The 27263-nt window shown below is 42.5% G+C and overlaps 1 protein-coding gene and 1 pseudogene across 1 annotated transcript in view; one reads left to right on the top strand and one right to left on the bottom strand.

Moving 5' to 3' along the window:
• Window positions 1–26960, top strand: part of LOC122562432 (glutathione hydrolase 1 proenzyme-like) — a 117547-nt gene extending 90587 nt beyond the window's left edge. The window contains exons 7-11 of the mRNA XM_088000337.1: window positions 1603–1790; window positions 5754–5881; window positions 10576–10688; window positions 13026–13139; window positions 26535–26960. Of these exons, the coding sequence (XP_087856463.1) occupies window positions 1603–1790; window positions 5754–5881; window positions 10576–10688; window positions 13026–13139; window positions 26535–26687 (696 nt within the window). The 3' untranslated portion in view covers window positions 26688–26960. The remainder of the gene's footprint in view (window positions 1–1602; window positions 1791–5753; window positions 5882–10575; window positions 10689–13025; window positions 13140–26534) is intronic.
• Window positions 2865–3610, bottom strand: LOC148145769 (uncharacterized; annotated as a pseudogene).
• Window positions 26961–27263: the final 303 nt, after the last annotated feature.

Below are 27263 nucleotides of genomic sequence, written 5' to 3'. Positions count from 1 at the left end.
TTTCCAAGTCAAAACATAAATGTATGCTTTGAGACAGAACCTTCAAGAACAGGTCAATACTCCAATGGAACATGCTTCTTTACGTGAGGAATAACTACTGAAGAATGAACTACATCCCTGTTTTCCCACACAACATCGCCTTATAGACAAGCTATTTACATAGAAGAAGCAATTTCCCTCTGTTTTACTGGACTTATACCAGCATAGGATCCTTCAGCAAGCACTACTTGTTCAAGGTGTGTGATCAAGCTTCCAGATTGATTAAATCTCTGAATTAATGGAAATCAGCAGAGAAAGAAAAAACTCACCAACTTCATGTGAAGTGTTTCTATACCTTATCACAGACTTTCCTTATCCATCTAATAACACAGATTAATCAAGTCAAGGACTCGGGAGGAGTGAGAGAGATAAGGAGAAACTGTACACAAAGTGTTGTAAAAAGGAGTAATCTAAGTCACTTGATTCATTTGAGAATGTATAAATATGTTCATCAATGTTTAGAAGGAAAGGAGGAAAGTCTTAGAAAGGGGTATTGTGGATCGGCTTTAGGACTCTAGAGCAACCTTGTGATGATGTCATTAAGCTGCTCCCTACTGGGCACAAATAACCATGTAGGAGGAGTTAGATAAATAATGCATTATTGATGCAGTTCAATGAATAATCTCTGAGCAATCCCACATTCAGATTAGAGCCTGTTATGTCTAAGACTACCATATATGGTAGTTTTACTATTAATATGCAGCAAATGGAGTTCGAAAGGAACTTAAGCCTGAAGACAGTTTTTAAAATTACGTTCTCCTTAACTAGTTCTTTTGATCCGAAACTGCTGGGTGGGAGCATAAAAAGCATGCCTCAAAAAGAAAATTCATAATTAGGTAAAACTTTGAAAAAGTAAATACAACAAATCATTTCCACATGCAGCAAGGTCAGTAACCAAATGTAACTGATTTAGGATGTGGAGTAAAATGAAACAGGGAGACACAGTGAATTGCAGGGATCGGAAAACCACTGCCTGATGGTGGAAAGATTTTCAAAAATACTTTTCAAAAGGGAGTTAGATTTATATTTGTGAAGATAAAATTTGCAGGGCTTTGGAAAATGTGGGAGTGGGACTCATTCGACAGATCTTTCAATAAGCCGGCATGAATAAGATGGATCAGAAGGTCTTAGCCTGTGCCTTTGTTTAGAAACAATCATACAATCATACCCTGTATAGTCCACCATGATTCTCTGAGGAAGCAGTTGAGTTCCTGGAATGTTGTGCGCTAGTTGCCAGAACTTTCCACACAAACTGAACACTGCCTTAAAGACACTGCCTGAAGTCATTGTCAGAGATGCATTTCAACTATCCTGTGTGACATCAGCCATTTCCAACACCAACTATCCTATGTCCTCTATGAATGAGACTGACCATTTAATATTGACTGGTGTGTTTTCGGTTCAGCCTGCACATATCCATTAAATTGAAAACCTGAATATTCAGCAGAGACAGAGACAGACTTCATCCATTCGGTCTGGACTTATTCAAATCCTGGTCTCTAAAGTGAGAGGTCCACTGCACTATACTAACCATTTTATTCTTTGGATCCTTTTCATTAATAGTTCGTTTCCAATATGACTTCAGAGTATTTCGCGGCAAAGCTGTGGAGTAAAATCTCAGACAATATAACACGTCCTACAGGATACTATGAGCCTGAGTTCTACACCACCGATGATCATGGGACATCCCATTTGTCCCTTGTAGCAGAGGATGGCAGTGCAGTGTCAGTAACCAGCACCATTAATTTATAGTAAGAGATTACTGGTCTTAAAATATTCATTTGCTGTGATAACATCTCTATTTGTTTCCTTCCCCTTGTTGTTTCTGCTTGGTCCTGCTATTGTTGTGTATGAGAGGGTAATGGGGTACCTTATTTGGTATATTAACTTTTTCACAGCTCTTTTTGGCCACAATAGGAATTGTAATAATGGGCGGAGGGTGACGTGGGTAGAAATATAACTCCACATAAGAATGAAGGAAAGAGAATGATGATTCCCTCCACTTGTCAGTCACTATAGCTACTTTTATTTGTTTCCTAAATAACAATAAAAATTGCAAATCAAAGAGATTTGGTCAGGAAGTAAGTTGCTAGCTGAGCTGGTAGGTTCGTTTTCAGACATTTTGCCGCCATGCCCGGTAACCTCATTAGTGAGCCTCTGGTGAAGCATTAGTGTAATGACCCACTTTCTATTTATGTGTTTAGGTTTCCTTGGGTTGGTGATGTCATTTCCTGTGGTGATGTCATTTCCTGTTATTTTGCTCAGAGGGTGGTAAATGGGGTCCAAGTCGATGTGTTTGTTGATAGAGTTCTGGTTGGAATGCTCATGTGTGTCTCTGTTTGGCTTAGCCTAGGATGGATGTGTTGTCCCAGTCGAACTGGTGTCCTTCCTCATCTGTATGTAAGGATACTAGTGAGAGAGGGTCATGTCTTTTCGTGGCTAGTTGATGTTCATGTATCCTGGTGGCTAGTTTTCTGCCTTTTTGTCCAATGTAGTGTTTGTTACAGTCCTTGCAAGGTATTTTGTAAATGACATTAGTTTTGTTAAGTTCATTAGCTGCTGTTTCAGTGTGTTGGTGAGTTTGTGGGCTACCATGATGTCAAGGAGTCTGAGTAGTCTGGCAGTCATTTCCGAGATGTCTTTGATGTAGGAGAGAGTGGCTAGGGTTTCTGGATGTGTTTTGTCTGCTTGTTTGGATTTGTTGCTGAGAAATCAGCGGACTGTGTTTATGGGTAACCGTTCTTTTTGAATACACTGTGTACTCTTTGGAGTTCCTCGGTGCTGCAATATGTGGTGGCTTATTGAAATAATGTCCTAATGCAGCTTCATTTTGGGTGTTGGGCTGATTGCTTCTGTAGTTCAGTATTTGGTCAGTATGTGTTGTTTTCCTGTAGACACTGGTTTGAAGTTCCCCATTGGCTGTTTGCTCGACAGTGACATCTAGGAATGGCAGCTTGTTGTTGTTTTCCTCCTCTTTTAGAGAATTTTATGCCAGTAAAGGTATTACCGATGGTCTTGAAGGTGTCCTCTAATTTATTTTGCTTAGTGTCATCCATGTAGCAGACCCAAAGTTTGGGTTGGATGGTTGGCAGAGCTGTTTGTTCGAGTCTCTGCATTACTGCCTCTGCTAAGAACCCTGATATTGGAGATCCCTTGGCTGTCCCATTGGTTTGTCTGTGGGTTTTGCTATTGAAAGTAAAGTGGGTTATAAGGCATATGCCCACTAGCTTGACGATGTTGTCCTTGCTGATGAAGTTGGTGGCATTTGGTGTATGTGTCTTTAGCTCCTCTAATAGTGTAATCAGTGTTCCTTGGCAGGTTGAAGTTGGATGGATGTGCACAGGGTTGTTACATCAAAGGAGACTATCATTTCATCCTCTTCTATTTTGGTGTCTTTGGTGTTTAGCAATTCTTGAGTGGACTGAATGGAGTAGTGTGAGTCTTCTTCGAAGTGTTTTAGTCTTTGGTGTAGTTCCTTGGCTAATTTGTACATTGGTGTTCCAGATACCGAGACTATGGGTTTGAGGGTGGGGCTCCTGGTTTGTGAATTTTGGGTAATCCGTAGAAGCATAGTGTGTTCAATTCGTCTGGTTTCATTTTTTGGAAGTCTATCTTGTTTAATTCTCTAGATTTCTGAAGTTTTTTGAGTAAGGGCTGTGATTCGGTTCTCTGCTTGTCGGGGAGGGTCTATCGCCACCTGTTGGTAAATGTCAGTGTCTGCAAGCAGTGTTTGCAAGCTTCCTTAATATAGTCTGTTCAGTTTAAAATGACTTTCAAGCGCAGAATATGACATCCTCGCAGGAAATGACATTACCAACTCAAAAAAACCTAAACACATAAATAGAAAGCAGGTCATAACACCAGTGCTTCCCTGGATGCTCACTGGTGATGTTATCTGGCATAGTGACGAAACGTCTGAGAACAAACCTTCCAGCTCAGCAAGCAAACTTACATCCAGAACCTCAACCTGAGCTACAAATCTTCCCAAAACTCATGTTGATTGGCTTTAGAATTTTTAGATTATACCGTTGTCATCAAAGTTGCTTTATAATTGCAAGTACTTTTCTGTTATCATTTTCATGACTTTACCTAACCTTCTCGTGCCTGAAGCTCTCATAACGGCCTACGCAGTATCGTTCTTCATTTGTATCTTTGGCACTCACCACTTCTGATTTGGCTTTCCATATCCACTCAGAGGGTCAGTGTGGACTTGGGGCCAAATGGCCTGTTTCCATACTGGAGGGAATCTTATCTAATCTCATCATCTATCCACATTTAAAGTCTTCATATTACAAAAAGAAGATAAAGTCACCAGAGAACATGCAAAGAAGGTTTATTCTAGAACTTTAGGTTATAATTATCAAGAAAGAGACAGAGGCCCTTTTCTCCAGGAATGAGAAAGTGTGACTTTAACATCTGAGATGGTAAATTCTTAATACAGTAGATATATAAATGTCTTCACATCTACTCATGTATGAAACTGAAATTTCATAAATGTAAAATAATTACCAATAAATATCCTAAAGAAGTCAGAAGAAACCATATTACCCCAAGAACTGTTGAAATCTGGAGCTTGCTTTTTGAGGGGAATTGCATTGATATTTTTAAGGGGAAACTAATAAAGTACCTGAGGGAGAAGGATATGCTGACAGGATGAGTGAAGTAAGGTTAAAACAACAGAATAGACCAATTGGGTGGAATGGCTCACTTCTATATTCGGGTAAGAGATGCAGTTGAGAAAGTGGGACGTACATGGTGAATTGCATTGTCACCGTCAGCACCATATTTAAATCCCAAATGTACACTTGTTCAAACACTGCAAGCCAGGAACTGCCAGTCAAAGTCTGATGGTGAACCGTTATTACAGAGGCTCACCTTTTAGCGGACAATGGTGGAGAGGAGGACCATCCTCTTTCCTCAATATTGCCCAAAGAGAGCACGGTACTAAATATTGCCATCTTAGACTGAAATATATCATCTAGGTCAGTGCAATGACAGCTGGTGAGAAGAAACCTGCAGTAGTGTTATGAATGTCCAACTAATTGCAAAATGAAACCAAGCAATGGATCCTGAGATGTATCCTGTGTCAGATTCTTGCAAAGGGATGTGTGCTGCTGTGCAGAGCAACCCTGAAGGAGCATTTCAGTGTAAAGTGTCGGTGAGCCTTAAAGTGCAGTGAGGTGCATGTGTGTTTTCTGAGCCATAATGACGTGGTTAGGCTTGTGTTATGTCAATACCGACTTCCATGGATGAAGGGTGGACACAGTTACTGCCCTTGAAGCATATTATGAGATGTTGGTGGATGAAGGTGAACATGGACTCTGGAGAAGCAACCAAGTGGCATCTCTTAGAACCTAGTCTACCTATCAAACTGGATAATCTTATATTTATCCCCATTGTGTTCCAACTGCCAAACATTTGCTCATTCATTTGCCCTTGAATGCCTTTGCATCAACTCCACAAATTTCACTCATACCTAATTTAGTGTCATTTACAAATCTGGGAATATAATATTTAGTCCCCACATTCATTGGTATAGATTATGGATTTGAAAATACTTATGTGAAAGTAAGTAGTGATAATTGGTATCAATCTGTCTTTGGGTGGGTATTGAACATTAAGACAAAAATGACTGGTCTTGCTGTATAGAGAATGGATGGAATAATAAATTTTTGGTGTTATTAAAATAAATTCTTATTTTTGTTGTCTTGCAGCTTTGGGTCAAAGGTGAGGTCCAGAAAAAATGGGATCATTTTCAATGACGAAATGGATGACTTTTCTTCGCCAGGCACAAAGAATTCATTTGATCTTCCATCTTCCCCAGCCAACTTCATCATGCCAGGTTTTGATTGGTAGACAATGGAAACTAAAGTTAGAGCTGCGAAACTATGATCTCGCTTAAATAGGCATGCATGTTCTTCACACTCGAAAACTAGAATTGTACACAATAGTGCTTATGCTACCTTTAGACAGAGCTATCCAAGGACTGAGGTAGAGAGTGGTGGGTGTGTGGAATGCACTGTCATCGGTGGTGGTAGAGTCATAGAACATAGAACATAGAAGAATACAGCGCAGTACAGGCCCTTCGGCCCTCAATGTTGCGCCGATCCAAGCCCACCTAACCTACACTAGCCCACTATCCTCCATATGCCTATCCAATGCCTGCTTAAATGCCCATAATGAGGGAGAGTCCACCACTGCTACTGGCAGGGCATTCCATGAACTCACGACTCGAGACATTAGCGACATTTATGTGACTGCAGGACAAGTACACGGATGGTAATAAATTGAGGGGTTTGTAGGTTACGCTGATCTTAGATTAAGATAAATGCTTGCCAACATCGTGGGCTGAAGGGCCTGTACTGTGCTGTATCGTTGTATGTTCTATGTTCTACTCTTCAAAACTCCATATTAATTAATAGATCTCAATTTCTTTTTGATTGAAGGACTCCTTTTCAACTATAATCATAGACCTGCCTTAATTATAATTATAATACACAATTTTCAAAATCTCAGTGCTGCATAAAAAGAGTGTTTTAGTGCTGTGTTGTTTTTCAGAAAGCAGGTTTTAACTACGGATTATGAGTAGCTACTTTTCCTTGCAGGGCCTGTTTATTCTTCACAGGAGCAAGGGCCTGAGGAGAATTGAGCATGAAGAAAGTGCTCAGAAAATAGGAAGTAGAAAGTCAGAGGGAGAGAGAGAAAGACAGAGGTTTTGGAGGGTGGGGAACACAAGGCATGGAAAGAGCAGTGTGCAGAGAAAACATAAGCAAATGAAATAGCACTCGAGAGCCAGGGGGTGGGGGAGCAGAAGCGCAAAAGAAGACAGCATACCTCTGATTGTCACTCATTCAGTTACACCTGATCACAGTACTGAAGTTTTACAAATCTATGCTGTCTTTGATAGCAGAAGCTTTTTCCAGCCATCCTATTCTTTACTATAAACTCTAGTAATTTCGAAACCACAGATGTTACTCATTTGATTTTTGTTCCCTAATTTTCCTGCTTGTAGCCTTTTAAAAATAATGGAATGTGTGAGAAACAAAAGCCCACTCACATCAATAATTTCAGTCCGAGACAACATTTCTGAACAGCAGCGTCGTTTTATTTGTACACCTGCAGGTGGGTGCTTTGTCTAATTGCCAGGTAAGGCAATGACAAAATGCACAGTATATCCCAAAAAACCCTTGCAATTTATACAGTTTCTTTTCCCATATGTTTTCCTTATTCCATTGTTTGTTCCCTGCTTCGCTTACGTCACTCATTTCCTTAAGACTGATCCCACAACTTCTGTTTATCCTGTCTTGTCCGTGACAAACTCTTATCTCTGACTCCCATAAGGGTGTTTGACGTCAGTCTACCGTAGGTTATTGATTAGGCATATCTTTTCTTCTATCAGCATCTATTTCCATCCAGAGGCCACTTTGACCTCTTTGATTAGGGTTTATTCCTGTGTCTCCGTGTAAGGGAGAAACAGATGCTTTCCTGTTTGCCCATATATCCACCATTGTTCTGTATTCACGTCTCATACTAACATATCCTTTCTTTTTGCTGAATATATATTTTCTCATTCCTGTTCTGTATCAGAATTTATAGTTGCAGAAATAACATTAATTCATTTATATCCCACAATATGCCATATGCATTTGTCAATCTATAGAATGTTAGAAATGGGAATGGGTCATTCGGCCAGTCAGGCCTGCTCTGCCGCTCAATTCTATTCCTGTCGTCGGGTAAACTTCCTGGAACTCCCTCCTCAACAGCATTAGTAAAAGAAATGGAGTGCAGCAGGTCAAGAAATCAACTCACCAGCATCTTCGAAAGGACAACTGGAGACAGGCAATAAATGCTGGCCTAGCCAGAGATGCTACCATCTCCGGAATGAACTTTTTAAAATTTAAAAATCAATTAATTTAATCCCAATTGCCCAACTTTTCTCCAGTCCCCTTGTTACCCAGAATTGACAAAAACCTACCAAACCTAGTCTCTCAGAAGCTCCAATTGTACCTCTGCATGAGTGTTATTTTCAATGAGGAAATGGCAGTTTTCAGTTTCACAGGGGTTATTCATCCAAGATGCAAACTGACGTGGAACCACAAGCTAAATAACCCACAATCCTCCAGATCACATCAAAGTCCTGCCACGTCTATTTGTGAATGATGTTGTACATTTTCCAAACAGAAGAATCCTAAACATACTGGATACAGTAACGACTAGAGACCATGACCAACATCTAGCTTTAGTGTGAAGACTTGTGGTCCAGGAGTAGATAGGAGTCCAGGCCTAGAGCCCAGGCCTAGCTAAGCCGTTCCAACTTTACAAGATGACAAAGTGGAAAACTACCCAGTTATGTCCTGAACACAAAAGACAGAACGAAACCAATCTGCCATTTACCACCCTACTACCTTACTTTCAATGACCAACAAAATGAGGAAAAGTGTCAGGAATTGGGTTATCAAAAAGCACTTACCAGTAACACAAAATGCCGTGGATACTGTAAATATTAGAAAATGCTGAAAATAATAACTTATCCATTAATACTCAGTTTCAGACCAACCTGAACCATTCAGACCTCTTGGCCCAACAAAGGATCAAAGATCTGAAGTTCAGAGATGAGCCGTGTCCTTAACATGAAGGCAACATTTGACCAAATATAGGATCAAGTTGCCTTTGTAAAATTGACATCAATGAGGATCAGGAGCACCTCTTCACTGGTTGGAGTCTGAACTATCTCAAAGGAAAAATGTTATGATTGTCAATGGATAATCATCATAGCCCCAGGCTGCAGAATTTTTGTTGTTGTGATGAACCAGGTCCAATCTTTCTCAGCAACATCTTCAATGACTTTTACACCTCGTGTTCAGAAAAGGGGATGTTTCCAGATGATTACACAATGCTCAGTTTCATTCACAACTTCAGAGATAATGAATCAATTCATGCCTGTATTTAGCAAGTCTTGACATTCAGGTTTAAATTAATGAATGGCAAATAACATTCATACGACACAATTAAAAGGCAATGATCATCCAAAGCAAGAGAGATTCAAACTACCTGTTCTTGATATTTGACATTATTAACCTTGGAATCCTCCATCATCAATATTATATTTTCCATTGACTAGAAACATAACTGGAACAGGACTTAAATACAACAGCTACAAGAGCAGTTCAGAGGCTGGATGTTCTAAGCTCAGTGACTTGCCTTTTGGCTCCCTAAATGCTGTTGAGCATCTAAAAGACACAAGCGAGGGGTGTGATGTAGGATTCCCCATTTTCAATGGTTCCAGCTTGAACAGGAAGTTCAATGCCATCAATGACAAAACAATCGATTGACTGCGCTACATCCTCGACCAAATGCATTCACTCTTTCTATCAATAGCACCACAAGATGTAAAGTAGCAACCAATTGAGATTGGTCACAACACACTGCAAAACCACCATCTCGAGTACTTGGAAGAATAAGGACTGCATGGGAACAGCATCACTTGCAAGTTCCCCTTCAAGCTGTACACCATCCTGACCCAGAAATATATTAGTGTTTAGATTAGATTACTTTAGATTAGATTAGATTAGATTAGATTACTTACAGTGTTCTTTCAGCATGACTAGACCAAAGCCCCTACCTAACAACACTGTAGCTACACCTATGCAACAACAACTGATATTTATATACTGCCTCTCATGTCCAGTGGAACAGCACATACACAGAGATGGCATGTCTGGCACATAGTCTGTAAGGTATAATTTCATGTTTATGACTTTGTCAGGTTAGATTTGAAGGAGGGTTGACAACTGAGTTTGACTGTTTGGCCCTTTCTTGTTCAGCAAGGGGGTGAACAGTTATCAGGGACAGGAATATGGATATGACTGCACCATCAAATCAGATTGATTTTATTGAATAGTTGAGCAAGTTCCAAGGGCTGAATGGCCTATTCCTAATTTAGGTATTTGTCTGTTTTGTATGGTTTTACCAAGGTACATATTTGGGAAATAGAAAAGGGGTCAGATATAAATCCTTGGAATACATCAGAGTAACACAGAGAGGGAAGAGAGATGAGCAATGCAAGCAACATGTTGGTTACCATTAGACAGATAAGAATCTTAGCAGGTGAGAGCAGTCTCCCACCAGCTGGGAAACAGCGGTGCAATGTTAGAGGGGAATGATGTGGTCAACCACGCCAAAGGCAGCAGACAGGTCTTGAAGGTCGAGGAGGGAATATTTATCTTCTTACTGTCCCATTTCCTTGATATGAGCTGATTTCATAATGTGGCAGCGGTGGAAACATACATTGCATGGACTAGGCTGTTAAGAATTTAATACATCAGAACCTTTTTAATGGCAATTAAGGATGGGCCTAAATGTTAGCCTTGCTGTGATACAAATATCCAATTAATGATTTTCTTTTTAAAGAGTCCCCACATAATAATTAAAATGGGATTCACTTAACAATGCCTCGGTATTCAAATTATATTTATTAAACATATTCCTATACCGTAACTGACCATCAGGCTTTTAAAAATATTCTTTTCTCAATAGATAAAATACCCCTTTCATCTATGTGCCCTGTCATTCTCCTTGATCAAAACAAATCCGTAAAGATGGTGGTGGGAGCCTCAGGAGGACCGAGAATCATTACTGCAACTGCTCAAGTACGTACTAATGGAATATGAGGATCAGAACAGAAGGCATGGGAACATGTTACAGCTGTACAAAATATTGCTGGGGCCACATTTTGTGTAGTGCATGCAATTCTGCTCACCCTGCTCTATGAAGGATGTTATTAAGCGAGAAAGAGTGTCAAGAGGAAAAACAAGGATGTTACTGAGACTGGAAGGTCTGAGTTATGGAATCCGTACAATATGGAAGCAGGCCATTCAGCCCCATTGGATCCATGCCGACCCTCCGAAAAGCATCCCACCCTGACCCAGCCCCATAAGCTATCCCTGTAATCCTGCATTTCCCATGGCTAACCCACCAAGCCTGCATATCGCTGGACACTATAGGCAATTCAGCCTGGCCAGTCCAGTTAACCTGCACATCTTTGAACTATGGGAGGAAACTGAGCACCTGGAAGAAACCCATGCCAACACGGGGAGAATGTGCAAATTCCAATACTGGAAGTGAGCTCCGGTCCTTGGCACTGTGGGCAGCTAACCACTGAGCAACGATGTTACCCCAGCGAGAGGCTAGATGGACTGGGATCTTTTTCCCTGGTGTGTAGGAGACTGAGGGGTGATGTTATGGAGATTTATAAAATCATGAGGAGCATAGATAAGGTGAAGAGCCAAGGTCTTTTCCTGAGAGTAGGAGAATCTAAAACCAACGGGCATAGGTTTAAGGTGGGAGGGTGAAGACATAAAAGGGCCCTGAGGGGCAACTTGTGAACACAGAGGGTGATGCATATGTGGAACGCGCTGCCAGAGGAAGTGATAGAGACAAAATAACTGCAAATGCTGGAATCCAAGATAGACAAGCACGAGGCTGGAAGAACACAGCAAGCCAGGCTGCATCAGGAGGTGGAGAAGTCAATGCTTTGGGTGTAGCCCTTCTTCAGGACTGGAGGCAGGTGTGGGGGGAGCTGCAGAAAATGGGGGGCGGGGGAAATGGGGTGGCAGGTGGTGAAGTAGTGATAGCTGAACGCAGGTAGAGGGTATGTTCTGGTTGGTGGATGGGAGGAATGACTCCAGTTGGTAGCTGGAAGGTAGGGTTGGTAGGTAGAATGGAAAGGAGGGGGAGGGGCTGGGAAGTGAGTTGGGGGTATGGTAATGGAGGTTATTTGAAATTGTAGAACTCAATGTTGAGTCGTCTAGGCCTGTAGGCTGCCCAGGCAGAAGATGAGGTGTTGTTCCTCCAATTTGCGATCTGATTTGCTGTGGCAGTGGAGGAAGCCGAGGATGATCATGTCGGAAAGGGAGTGGGAAAGGGAACTAAAATGGGCAGTAATTGGGAGGTCAGGTCAGCCCTGCAGGCCCGGCTGAGATGCTCGGCGAGACGTGCCCTGAGTTTACGTTTGGTCTCACCGATGTAGAGAAGACCACATCGGGAGCACTGGATGCAGTGAACTAGGTTGGAGGAGAGACAGGTGAACTTATGTCTCACTTGGAAGGACTGTTTGGAGCCCTGAATGGAGGTGAGAGGGTGTACCTGGCAGGTTTTACATATTTTCCGGTTGCAGGGGAAGGTACCTGGGGGTTTGGGGGAATCGGTGGGAAAAGAGTAGCACAAACCAAGGATTGGTGAAGTGAGTCATTCTTGTGGAAGGGAAAGAGGGGTGGGGGAGGGGAAGATGGTCTTGGTGTTGGGGTTGGAGTTGGCGGTAGTGTTTAGGGATAATACGTTTGATGCGGAGACTGGCTGGGTGGTAGGTGAGGACAAGGGGGACTCTGTCTTTATTGTATTGGGAGGTGTTTAGAGCAGTGGAACAGGGAATAGAGGTAGTTCTCTGAGGGCTGTTTAGATGACTGTTGGGGAAAAAGCATATTGTTTGAAATAGCTGGACTTCTGGGATGCTTGGGAGTGGAATGTCTCCTTGTCTGAGCAGAAGCGGCAGAGGCAAAGGAATTTGGAGAATGAATGGAGTTCTGGCAGGATACTGGGTGGGAGGAGGTGTAGTCCAGGTAGTTATGGGAGTCTGTAGGATTGTCATAAATGTCCGTCTGGAGCCTATCTTGAGGTTAAGAAAGGGGAGGGAGGTGTCCGAGATGGACCAAGTGAGGGCGGGGTGGAAGTTGTGGGTGAAGTCGATGTGGTAGAGGCAGATACAATTACAACATTTAAAATACATTTGGACAGGTTCATGAATAGAAAGTGTCCAGAGGGATATGGGCCAAACACAGGCAAATAGGGCTAGTTCATTTTCAAAAAGCTGGTCAGCATGGATGAGTTGGGCTGAAGGGCATGTTTCCATGCTGTATGATTCTTTGACTCTAAATACTAGAAGACTGTGAGGAAGTCTAACTTGTCACTTGTTCCTATTATACTTGTAGGTGATAATGAATGTGTTGTGGTTTAATTACACTGTTAAGGATGCTGTGACTGAACCCAGAGTTCACAATCAACTAAACCCCAATGTGACTGAATTTGAGAAAGATATGGAGAAGGTTTGTGTATATTTTGTGCATTTCTGTACGGGCTAGGTATTGGTTAATATTGCCATAGGGTTTGAAAGTTATGGATTTCCATTTACTTCCCACCAACCTCCCCACCTCTCTGGCTGCAAGAATCTCCTTTGTATCAGTCATCATGGAATTATACAAACTTGAAATGCATTCAGCCATTCATTCATGTACGTGTGTGTGTCAGCTGCACTCCCTGCACTCACCAAATGAGTCCTGTGTCTTTCTTTGTATCAAATATTTTCAAATATTTCTGTTTACCTTGAGGAGTGGAAATCATCTGATATAGGCTTTCAAAATCATGAGAGGTCTTGATGGATTGGACAGGGAGAAACTCTTTTGGTCTGTAGGAGGAGCAAGACCAAGAGGGAACAGATTTAAAGTGTTTTGCAAAAGCTGCAAACGTGAGGTGAGGAAATCTTTTTCACACAGCAAGTAGTTAGGGTGCAGAATTAATTAATTAATGGAACTAAGAAGTGCTTGGAGTGTTGATGCAGATGTGATGGGTTGAATGGCATTCTCCTGCACCATAACAATTTGGTGATTTATCCAATTTTCCTTTCAAAGATAGAATGCTCTTTGGACAAATCATATGAACCTTTTTCTTTTCCCCTCTTCACAATCTGTTAAATTAAATTAAGCTTGGTATATTGGGTCCAGGTCGATGTGTTTGTTGATGGAGTTTGTGGATGAATGGTCCGACCTGGACCCAATATACCAACCACTACAGTGGACAGCTGAAACTGACAACCGGAAGCGGCAGGGACAGACCACTATAAACACTGGAGGAAACATCAAAGAAGCGCTTCGCAGGAGGCTCCCAAGCACTGATGATGTCGCCTAGCCAGGGGACGAAACGTTTGCAACAAAAACTTCCAGCTCGGCGAACAGAACCACAACAACTAAATTAAGCTTTCCAAAGCAATAAAATCTCTGTTAAATCACTTCTCAGCCTTCCCAAATTATCCCAGAATCCAAATCCCTCTCAGAATTATTATTCCCTAAATCCTGGTGTAATCCTGGAGAATCGAGGCTGAATGTTCTCTTTGGCATAAAGGTACCTTCTATTCTATGTTGTCCAAAAGCACACAAATCTTCGATTATGATGTAACAGTGCCTAGAACAAAAGTTAATAATTACACAACACCAGGTTATAGTCCACCAGGTTTATTTGGAAGCACTAGCTTTCAGGGTACTGCACTGAAGTGGTTGGACTATAACCTGGTGTTGTGTGATTTTTAACTTTGTCCACCTCAGTTCAATACTGGCACCTCCACATCATAGAACAAAAGGGTATTATACTTCTTTTACTCTTGTATGTTGTAATAAATGGAAAATCGTTCTAAAGATTTTACTGTATTTACCTACATACACCCCTTCAACAAACTACAACTAAAATAACCTTTGTTCATCACTATCCTTTGCATCTCTAAATATTTGCTCAATATTCCATTCAAATGTTTTCTTACTTTTTCATAAAATGTGGACATTGCTGCCAGGGTTTTATTGGAATTTCCCTGGATAGTTGTGGTTAAATGGATGGACAATATCAGACCCTGAATGGAGGGTGATTGTGACACAGTAAACAGTGAGATGCCTATAGTCCCTCAAGGATTAGGACTAATTGTGAATGTGAAATGCTCAGTACACAGCATGAATACCTGGGTGTTACCATTAACCAGAAACTAGACTAGAGAAACCATATACGTCCAGCCACATCCAGGACAAAGCAGCTTTCATAGAATCTCTAGAGTGTGGAAACAGGCCCTTTGGCCTAACAAATCCACATTGTCTCTCCGAACAGTAACCCACCCAGACCCATTCCCTGACCCTATTACTCCACATTTACCCATGACTAATGCACCTAATCTGCACATCCCTGAACATCAAAGGCACTTTAGCATGGCCAATTCATCTAACCTGCACATCTTTAGATTGTGGGAGGAAATTGGAGCACCCAGAGGAAACCCACACAGGCACAGGGAGAATGTACAAACTCCACACAGACAGTTGTCTGAAGCTGGAATCGAACCCGGGTCCCTGGAGCTGTGAGGCAGCAGTGGTAGCCACTGAGCCACTGTGTCCTCTTCTGGATGGGTACACCAACCACCACCTAAAATATTCACTCCCTCCAACACCAGTGTGCAAATAGAAGTGAGAGGAGGGAAACAATCAAGCATTTTTATGCTTCAGGCAGAAATATAATATAGTATGTTTCCTTCTTGATGACGCCAAGGTCAAGGTTATCAATTTGCAGATTCCGAACATCCTGAGGGGGAAAGGTGAGCAGCCACTTATTGTGGTCCACACTGGTACCAATGACATAGGAAGAAAGACGGATATGGTCCTGCAATCAGAACTTGGGAAGCTCTCAGGCAGTTCCTCAAAAGTGATCGTCTTTGGTTTATATTTAGGGGAGGTGACGGCTTAGTGGAATCATCACTGGATAGTTAATCCAGAAACCCAGATACTGTTCTGGGGACCCAGGTTCAACTCTCGCCATGGCAGATGGTGGAATTGAATTCAATAAAAAAGAAAATTAAAGTCTGGAGTTAAGAGTCTAATGATGGCCATGAATCCGTTGCCAGAAAACCCATCTTGTTCACGAAAGTCACCTCTCAACTTTCTTCTCTCAAGGAAACAGCCTCAAGTCCCTCAGCCTTTTGTCATAAGTCCTTCCCTCCATATCAGGCAACATTCTAGCAGATCTCCTCTGAACCTTTTCCAAACCTTTCACATCCTTCCTATAATGTGGTGACGAGAACTGCAAGCAATACTCCAAGTGGGTCTGCACCAGAGTTTTATACAGCTGCAGCATGACCTCATGGCTCCAAACCTCAATCCCTCCACCAATAAAAGCTAACACACCGTATGCCTTCTTAACAACCCTAATCAACTAGGGTGGCAACTTTCAGGGACCTATGTACCTGGACACCGAGATCTCTCTGCTCATCCACACTACCAAGAATCTTACCATTAGTCCAGTACTCTGCATTCCTATTGCTCCTTCCAAAGTGTATCACCTCACACCTTTACACATTAAACTCCATTTGCCACCTCTCAGCCCAGTTCTGCAGCTTATCTATGTCCCTCTGTAACCTGCAACATCCTTCAGCACTATCCATAACTCCACTGACCTTAGTGTCATCTGCAAATTTACTAACCCACCCTTCTACACCCTCCTCTAGGTCATTTATAAAAATGACAAACAGCAGGAGCCTCAACAGATCCTTGCGGTTCTCCACTAGTAATTGAACTCGAGGATGAACATTTCCCATCAACCACCACCCTCTCTCGTCTTTCAGCTAGCCAATGTCCGAGCCAAGTCACTAAATCACCCTCAATCCCATGCCTCCGTATTTTGTGCAATAGCCTACCTTGGGGAACCTCATCAAACACCTTACTGAAATTAATATACAACACATCAACCACTTTACCCTCATCCACCTGTTTGGTCACCTTTTAAAAAAACTCAATAAGGTTTGTGAGGCACGACCTACCCTTCACAAAACCTGTTGACTATCCCGAATCAACTTATTCCTTTTGAGATGATTATAAATCCTATCTCTTTTAACCTTTTACGCACTTTGCCCACAACCGAAGTAAGGCTCACTGGTCTATAATTACCAGGGTTGTCTCTACTCCCCTTCTTGAACATGGGGACAACATTTGCTATCCTCCAGTCTTCTGGCACTATTCCTGTGGACAATGACAACATAAAGATCAAAGCCAAAGGCTCGGCAATCACCTCCCTGGCTTCCCAGAGAATCCTAGGATAAATCCCATCCGGCGTGGGGACTTATCTATTTTCACACTTACCAGAATTGCTAACACCTCCTTGTGAACCTCAATCCCATCTAGTCTAGTAGCCTGACTCTCAGCATTCTCCTCAACAAATTGTCTCTTTCTAGTGTGAATACTGATGAAAAATATTCATTTAGTGCTTTCCCCTATCTCCTTGGACTCCATGCATAACTTCCCACTATTGTCCTTGATTGGCCATAATCTTACTCTAGTCATTCACTTATCTAGCTTCCCACAGAGTTCTCGGGACACCTGATCAGGTCCTGGGGATTTATCCACCTTTAACCGTCTCAAGACATCTAGCACTTCCTCTTCTGTAATCTGGGCATTTTGCAAGATGTCACCATCTATTTCCCTACAGTCTATATCTTCCATATCCTTTTCCACAATAAATACTGATGCAAAATATTCATTTAGTATCTCCTCCATTTTCTGTGGCTCCAGACAAAGGCTGCCTTGCTGATCTTTAAGGGGCCCTATTCTCTCCCTATCGGAAAGATGTTGTGAAACTTAAAAGGGTTCAGAAAAGATTTACAAGGATGTTGCCAGGGTTGGAGGATTTGAGCTATAGGGAGAGGCTGAACAGGCTGGGGCTGTTTTCCCTGTAGCGTCGGAGGCTGAGGGGTGACCTTATAGAGGATTACAAAATTATGAGGGGCATGGATAGGATAAATAGACAAAGTCTTTTCCCTGGGTTCGGGGAGTCCAGAACTAGAGGGCATAGGTTTAGGGTGAGGGAGGAAAGATATAAAAGAGACCTAAGGGGAAACTTTTTCACACAGAGGGTGGTACGTGTATGGAATGAGCTGCCAGAGGAAGTGGTGGAGGCTGGTACAATTGCAACATTTAAGAGGCATTTGGATGGGTATATGAATAGGAAGAGTTCGGAGGGATATAGGCCAGGTGCTGGCAGGTGGGACTAGATTGGGTTGGGGGGATATCTGGTCGGCATGGACGGGTTGGACCGAAGGGTCTGTTTCCATGCTGTACATCTCTATGACTCTATGACTCTATTCTTTTATTCCTGATGTACCTATAGAAAGGGTTAGAGTTTTTCTTGATCCTATCTGCCAGTGACTTCTCATGCCCCCCCTCAAACCCCCGTTTTAAGCTCTCTCTTTAGGTCTTTCCTGGCTAACTTGTAACTCACAAGTGCCCTAATTGAGCCTTCATACCTCATCTTAACATAAGCCTCCTTCTTCCTCTTGACAAGAGCTTCAACTTCTTTAGTAAACCACGGCTCCCTCACTTGACCACTTCCTGACAGGTACATACTTATCAAGGACACGCAGTAGCTGTTCCCTGAATAAGCTCCACATTTCAGTTGTGCCCATCGCCTGCAGTTTCCTTCCCCATCCTATGCATCCTAAATCTTGCCGGATTACATCATAATTGCCTTTCCCCCAGCTATAACTCTTGTCCTGCAGTATATACCTATCCCTTTCTATCGCTAAAGTAAACATAACCAAATTGTGGTCACTATCACCAAAGTGCTCGCCTACCTCCAAATCTTCCACCTGGCTGGGGTCATTACCCAGTACCAAATCCAATGTAGCTTTGCCCCTTGTTGCCCCTTGTTGGCATAAGCCCATACTGAAGAAGGGCTTATGCCCGAAACGTCGATTCTCCTGCTCCTTGGATGTTGCCTGACCTGCTGCGCTTTTCCAGCAACACATTCCCTCCGGAGAGAATGTCTTAAGAAGAAAGGTTGAGGGAGCTAGGGCTTTTCTCATTGGAGTGAAGAAGGATGAGAGGTGACTTGATAGAGATGCACAAAATGTTGAGAGACATAGATAAATTGGATTAGACAGAGACTTTTCCTCATGGTGGAAATGTCGATTGTGAGGGGGCATAATTTTAAGGTAATAGGAGGAAGGTTTAGGAGAGATGTCAGGAGAGAGAGGACGGTTCTTTACTCAGACAGTGTTGGGTGTATGGAATGCACTGCCAGCAGTGGCAGTAAAGTCAGACACATTCAGGACATTTAAGCGACTCTTGGATACGCACTTGGAAGTTACTACAATGAAGGGTATGTAGGTTAGTCTGATCTTAGAGTAGGATAAAAGGCCGGCACAACATTGAGGGCCGAAGGGCCTGTACTGTGCTGTAATGTTCTATGTTCTATGTTCTATTTGTCTACATACTGTGTCAGGAAACCCTCCTGCACACAAAAACTGACCCATCTAAAGTACTCGAACTAGAGCATTCCCAGTCAATATTTGGAAAGTTGAAGTTCCCCATAACAACTACTCTGTCACTCTCACTCCTATCTAGAATCATCTTTGCTATCCTTTCCTCTACATCTCTAGAAGTATTCGGAGGCCAATAGAAAACTGCCAACAGGGTGACCTCTCCTTTCCAGTTTCTAACCTCAGCCCAAACATCCTTTCTGCCACCACAATACTATATTTGATTAACAATGCACACCTCCTCCTCTTTTACCATCGTCTCTGTTCTTACTGAACCATTTAAACACTGGAATCCGCAACAACCATTCCTGTCCCTACTCTATCCATGTCTTTGAAATGGCCACAACATCAAAGTCCCAGATACCAACCCATGCTGCAAGTTCACCCACCTTATTCTGGATGCTCCTGGTACACACTTCAAACCAACTTCCTGCTTGCCAGTGCCCTCTTGTGACCTTGAAACCTTAATTGTTACCTCACTACTCTCACCCTCCTGGATACTGGAACTACAATTTAGGCTCCAATCTCCCCCTGCTGAATTAGTTTAAACCCTCCTGAAGAGCATTAGCAAATTTACCCCCCACTAGAATATTGGTACCCCTCTGGTTCAGGTGTAGACCATCCTGTTTGTAGAGGTCCCACCTACCTCAGAAAGAGCCCCAATTATCCAGGAATCCAAAACCCTCCCTCCTGCACCATTCCTGCAGCCATGTGTTCAACTCCTCTCTCTCCCTATTCCTCGTCTTGCTAGCACACATCACAGATAACAAACCAGAGATAACAACTGTGTTTGTTCTAGCTCTAAGCTTCTACCCAACACCCTGAATTTCTGCCTTAAACCCCTATCCCTTTTCCTACTATGTCGTTAGTGCCTATGTGGACCACGACTTGGATCTGCTACCCCATCCCCTTAAGGATCCCCAAAACACGATCAGAGACATCATGAACCCTGGCACCTGGGAGGCAGCACACCAACCGTGAGTCTCTCTTGTTCCCACAGAACCTCCTATCTGTCCCCCTAACTATGGAGTCCCCAGTGACTAATCCCGTGAATCAATGCATTAAAAAAAACTTTCTATTATTACATTCAAATAAAGTTAGAATTAGAAGGTTGGAACAAGTGAATGCCTGACTGGTGAGAAGATGCCTGACAGAAGGCTTTTTTACACCAGGGACTATGAAACAAATTCAGGGGGTGATGGACCCCATTCAGGCTGGAGGAGTTGCCTCAAAACAGCCTAAGGATTAACTTTCTTGCAGCACGATTTGCCAATGCTATTGGGGAGGGATTAAACTAATTTGACAGGTGTGGGACTGGGAACCAGGATGGGTATGAGAGGCACACAAAGTGGAACAGAGAAATAGAGAAACAGATAGCACTAGAATGGGAAATATTAAGATATTAGCTTGCTTCAACTTGGGTTACTGTGCATGTATACGGTAAGTAAGGTTGCGACTGGCAGACACAAATATCCACATAAAAGTACAGTTTGTGGCAATAACAGATACCTGCCACAAAGAAGGGCAAGACTGTGTATTAATTATTGAGGGTTGCCTCAAGGTATTTTGGAAAGATTAGGAAGTAAAGTAGGTGGCAGTGTTGTTTAAGAAAAACACAGCAGTGCTAGAGAGAGAGGAGATACAATTGCATTGTTTGCTGTACTTTGTAAGGCCATCAACTAGATGGAAATATGTGCAGGAACAAATTTGCAAGAACAATACAGACAGGTGCAAGAATTCTATGGTAGCTTTAATGGGGACTTTAGTAAGGGATTGTAGGAATGAAAAGGACAGAGAGGGCAAGAGCCTCTGAGAGTGTGTGCAAGAGATTTTCAGGATGAGTATGTTTCAAGGCCAGGGGCAGGAGGCATTCTTAAAGATGATTCTTGGGAACATGTTGGACCAGGCGATGCAATTATCAGTAGGGCATCATGTGGAGAATAATTTTCATATCACAAAATTTAGGCTGGTTTTGGGAAAGAACAGGGTAAGTAGACTTAATTGGAGCAAAGTCAACTTCAACTCAGTAAGAATGAATCTGGCCAAGGTAAACTGGAATCCCAAAACTGGCAGATAAAATTCTACCTGAACTGAACTGTACCTTTAAAGAGACAGTTCCGATGCCGTTAAGGTATATTCCTAAGAACAGAAAGAAGGGTTGCAGGGATGGGAGTGGGAGTTGGGAGGTGGGGAGAAAATGAAAAACTCTCTTGATGATAAAGAGGTAGATGATACAAAAGTATGCTTATGGCAGGTGTCAGATTCTGACCAAATAAGGGAAGCCATCAGAAACTATGAGAAGAGACTGATAGATTACAAGAAATTGGAGCAGGAGAAAGATGTTTAGAACATAGAACATGGAACAGCACAGCACAAGAACAGGCCGTTTGGCCCACATGTCTGTGCCAACCATGATGCCGATCTAAACTAATCTCATCTGTCTGCACATGGTCTATATCCCTCAACTGCCCACCTGTTCAAGTTTTGGGGCAACCACCCCCTCCAGCCTGAATAGGGTCCATCTCCCCTGGAATTTGTTTCATTGTTCCAGGCATAAAAAAACCCCTCTGTCTTGCATCTTCTCACCAGTCAGGCATTTACCTGTTCTAACCTTATAGATCTATTTTTATTTGTATTGCTATTGTATCTGCTTCTATCACCTTCTGTGTGAAAAACTTTCCTCACACATCTCCTTTAAACTTTCCTCCTCTCACCTTAAATCTATGTCTCCTAGTATTGGACATTTCTACCCTGGAAAAAAAGACTTGGACTGTCCACTCTATCCATGCCTCTCATAATTTTAAATATTTCTATTAGGTCATCCTTCAGCCTCTGATGCTCCAGTGAAAACAATTCAAGTTTATTCAACCTCTTATTGCTAATACACTTCAATCTAATGCAATACTCTGGTAAACCTCTTTTGCATCCTCTCCAAAGCCTTCACATCCTTCTGATAGTGGGGTGACCAGAATTGCAGCAAATACTCTAAATGTAGTATAACTGAAGTCTTACACATTACACATGATTTACCAACTTTTATACTTAATGCCTCAACCAATAAAAACAAGTATGTTGTACACTTTCCTTACCACCTAATCCACTGTGGGTCTACTATCAGGGAGCCATGGGCTCGTGCTCTATGTTCTCTCTAATGTTCCTACCATTGACTGTATACTTTCTTCTTTCATTTAACCTCCAAAGGTGCATTACGTCACTCTTGTCCAAATTAAATTTCATCTGCCACTTCTGTGCCCAACTTTCCAACTAATCTATAGCTAGCTGTATCCTTTGGTCACCTTCTTCACTATTTGCAATTCCACCAATTTTCATGTCATCTGCAAATTTACTATGTTTTATCCAAATAATTTATACATAGAAATTACAAATAACAGAGGTCCCAGTACTGATCCTTGCTGGTCAAAGATCTCCAGTCAGAAAATACCTCTCTACAACTTACCTCTGTCTTCTGTGATTAAGCCAATTTTACCCACCGTTCCAACTCACCATGGATCCTATATGACTTGATATTCTGGACCAACCTGTCATGTGGGACTCTGTCAAATGCTTTAGTAAAGTCCATGTAGACAAAATCCGTTGTGCTACCTTCACCAATCATCTTCATTATTTCTCAAAAACCTCACTCTATTTGTGAGACAAGACCTTACCCCTATAAAGCCATGCTGTCTATCACTAATAAGTCAATTTTTCTCCAAATGCGAGTAAGTTCTTTCCTTAAGAATTTTCTCCAATAATTTCCCCACTAGTGACCTGAGGCTCGCCAGCCTATAATTTCTTGGATGATCCCAGTTGCCTTTCTTAAAAAAAAGAACAACATTGGCTATTTATCACTCTTCTAGGTCCCGGCCTGTGCCTAAAGAGGATACAAAGACCACTGCTAAGACCCTAGCAATCTCCACCTTTGCCTCCTTCAGTATCCTGGGATAGATCCCATCAGGCCCTGGGGATGTATCTATCTTAATGTTTTTCAAGAAAACTCAACATCTCCTTCTTAATGTTGACATGCCCCAGAATGTCAACATGCCCCTCCCTAATCTTATCGTTATTCATGTCCTTCTCCTTTGTGAATACCAAGGCAAACTAAAAATTCAGGACCTCACCCACTTCCTCTGGTTCTGTGCATAAATTTCTTCCTTTGTCCTTGAGTGGACCTACCCTTTCCCGACCTACCCTCGTATATAAAATGATTTGGTATTCAACTTAATCCTACTTGCCAAGGACATTGGATTGCCCCCTTTAGCTCTTGTATTTTCTTGTTTAAGTTCTTTCCTGCTCCCTTTATATTCTCAAAGACCCTGTCTGATATCAGTTTCCTAAACCTTATATATGCTTCCTTTTTCTTTCTGATTAACTTTTCAGTATCTCTTTTCATCCCTGGCTCCTGAATCTTGTCATCCTTATCTTTCAACCTCATTGGAACATTCTGGTCCTGAATTCTAATCAACTGGCCTTTAATGGACTTCCGTATGTCACATGTGGATTTACTCTCAAACAGCCACCCCAATTTAACTTCTCCAGTTCCTCCCTGAAGCCTGCTGCACCATTCTATAAGACCATAGCTGATTGTGGCCCATTGATCCGCGTCAGTCAACAAAGATCTGACATCAATATTCTCATGTTCAGGCTTTTGGCCTACAGCCCAGGAGACTAGTACAATGCAAGTGATTAATAATGTTGCATAAATGTTACAAGAGTTTCTGATTCAGCCACCAGATAATGAGTTCCAAACTCCCACCAGTTCTTAATAAAGAAAGTTAGCCTTAAAGCTCTTCATAACCTTCTACCTCTTCACTTATAACTACGCTTTCCATTTATTAACCTCTCTACTAATGGAGAAAATACCTTTCTATCCACCCTACCAATGCCCCTCATAATCTTATACACCTCTGCCAGGTGCCCCCCTCAACTTTCACTGCTCCAAGAAAAACAAATCCTACCTATTCAAACTTTCCTCAGTTTAAACCTTTCACTATGAAAGCATGGCAGCACCCTGGCAAATCTCCTTCTGCCCCTACTCGAGTGCAATCACAACTTTCTTATAACATGTTGTCCAGAACTGCACACAGTATTCCAATTATGGCCTAACAAGCACTTTATATAATACCAGCATAACCTCCTCACTCATGTATTCAATGCCTTGACTAATAAAGGCAAGTATCCCATATGCTATCTTGACTAACTTACCAACCTACCCTGCCACCTTCAGGGATCTGGATACTGAGAGTCATGGAACACCAGCACTGCAGAAAGAGACCTTTCTTTTTTTTTATTTCAAAAATATACTTTATTCATAAAATATTTTGATGATCTGTACAATTAGTCATGCCATACATCCGTAAACATTCCATTTCTTGGTATACAGAGACAGAGCAATCATTCATATATATACAGGTCTGTACGATTACATTTTTAACTGAGGCGTCAGCAGAGCCCAAAATGACTGCGTGGGCCCCCTGTTCTTCTCAGACAGGCAGATGTTACACGGTGGTCTTTCCCCACCGCGCCTTGGCGGCAGCTGCCCCAAGCTTCAGCGTGTCCCTCAACACGTAGTCCTGGACCATGGAATGTGCCAGTCTGCAGCACTCAGTCGGGGTCAACTCCTTCAGCTGGAAGATCAGCAGGTTTCGGACCGCCCAGAGAGCGTCCTTCACCGAGTTGATGATCCTCCAGGCACAGTTGATGTTCGTCTCGGTGTGCGTCCCGGGGAACAGGCCGTAGAGCATGGAGTCCCGTGTCACGGCGCTGCTCGGAACGAACCTCGACAAACACCACTGCATTCCTCTCCAGACTTCCTCTGCGTAGGCACATTCCAGAAGGAGGTGTGTGACAGTCTCGTCCCCCCCGCAGCCGCTTCAAGGGCAGTGTGCGGTGCGGGAGAGAGACCTTTCACCCCATTAGAGCTGCAGCAACCCCCAAGGCACACCCTACCCAGACCCAGACCCACCCCCCCATCCTATCCCCATCACACCACATTTTACTATGGCTAACCCACCAGCCTACATATCCCTGGTTTCTATAGGGCAGTTTGGCATGGACAATTCATCTAACATGCACACCAAGGTCCCTCTGATCTCCAGTACTTTCCATTGTTCTAACATTAATAACCTCTTGCCTTTTAGCTCTCTCCAAGTGCATGACCTCACAGTTCTTCAGGTTGAATTCCATTTGCCATTGCTCCGCCCACTTATCCAGTCCATTGCTAACCTCCTGCAGTTAACAGCTGTCCTTTTGAACATTTACCACTGAACCAATTTTTGTTATACGCAAATTTCTAGATCATAATCTTTCATTTCAGTCCAGTCATAATTTATACCACAAACAGCAAGAGCTGCAGCAATGATTCCTGTGAAACCCCACTGGAAGCAGGTTTCCAGTCACAGAAACACCCCACTGTTATCACTCTCTGCTTTATGTTTTTCAGACGGTTTTGCATCCAGTGTGCCACTTTGCCTTGGATCCCACTGGCTCTTACTCTCTTGACCAGTCTGCCATTATCAAAAGCCTTGATAATTGGGGCAGCTTGGTGGCTCAGTGGTTAGCACTGCTGCCTTACAGTACCAGGGACCTGGGTTTGATTCCAGCCTCGGGCAACAGTCTGTGTGGAGTTTGCACATTCTTTCCGTGTCTGCATGGGTTTCCTCCCACAGTCCAAAGATGTGCAGGTTAGGTGAATTGGCCATGCTAATTTGCCCACAGTGTGCATGAATGTGTAGGTTAGGTGCATTAGTTATTGGAAATATAGGGTAGGGGAATGAGTTTGGGTAAGGTAATTTTCAGAGGGTCCAAGTGGACTTGTTGGGCCAAAGGACCTATTTCCTCATTGTAGGGATTCTAGGATTCTATAATGTCTGCGTAGATGAGCATGTGTAGTCGTATAGGGCGAGAATCAAATGTGAAGGGCATTGTAGGGGAAGGGAAGGCAATTAATTTGGAAGATATGAGAAGAAATCTTTCTAGGTTCTGTGGAAAGTGAGTTTCCATGAAACTTGAAAACTGACACAACCATGAAAACTTTAAGGTTGGTCCACTGAACTCTCTTCTCTAAAAAAAACTTTGGATGCTAGGGATTAATTGGCGCTTTTAAAACTAACATTGATCGATTTTTATTTGGTAAAATATCAAGGGTTCTGGATTAAAAACATACAAACTCTGTTGTTGTACAGATTAGCCATGACTTCATTGAAGAGCTGGTTAAAGTTCCTTGTTCCTATGAGTTCCGAACACTCACTGGCACCAAATTTCATTCATTATATCCACTCCTCATCTATACCATTCCAATATCAGAAAAAATCTGCAATACGTTTTTTTTATTACTAAGTCAAACCTTTGATAATGAATTCATACTTCCTGACCTTTGTTGGTTTTGTAGGCTATACAAGAAGGCTTGCGAGAGAGACAGCACACATTGAAGATGGTAACCAACCTTCTTTCAGGTGGTATAGTCCAGGCCATCGTCAGAGACAAAGGAAAGTGGTTTGTTGAATCAGATTACCGTAAAGAGGGCAGGCCTGCAGGTTACTGATGGTCCCGTGGGGCTGTGATCAGCAGAATTGTGTTAAAGTTCATTTTGCTCCAGCAAGTCATAAAATTTCAGGAATAATTAACTAAAGGAAAGATACTGAGTGAATACAATCAATAAACAATGGTTTTTAATCAAGCTCATCCAATGTACATTTGATATTTGCTATATTCAAAGTTTGGGTGAAGATTTGTAGCTCGGGTGCTCGTTGTTGTGGTTCTGTTCGCCGAGCTGGGAATTTTTGTGCAAACGTTTCGTCCCCTGTCTAGGTGACATCCTCAGTGCTTGGGAGCCTCCTTGAAGCGCTTCTGTGGTGTTTCCTCAGGCATTTATAGTGGCCTGTCCCTGCTCCTTCTGGTTGTCAGTTTCAGCTGTCCGCTGTAGTGGCCGGTATATTGGGTCCAGGTCGATGTGTTTGTTGATGGAGTTTGTGGATGAGTGCCATGCTTCTAGGAATTCCCTGGCTGTTCTTTGTTTGGCTTGCCCTATAATGGTAGTGTTGTCCCAGTCGAATTCATGTTGCTTGTCGTCTGCGTGTGTGGCTACTAAGGATAGCTGGTCGTGGCGTTTCATGGCTAG

Source organism: Chiloscyllium plagiosum, unplaced genomic scaffold, assembly GCF_037043375.1.
Source record: "Chiloscyllium plagiosum isolate Xiang-an unplaced genomic scaffold, Cpla_swu_hap1 HiC_scaffold_24, whole genome shotgun sequence".
NCBI classification, from domain to species: domain Eukaryota; kingdom Metazoa; phylum Chordata; class Chondrichthyes; order Orectolobiformes; family Hemiscylliidae; genus Chiloscyllium; species Chiloscyllium plagiosum.
Note: the sequence above shows the minus strand (reverse complement) of the source record. Positions and strands in the feature narration are given on the sequence as shown.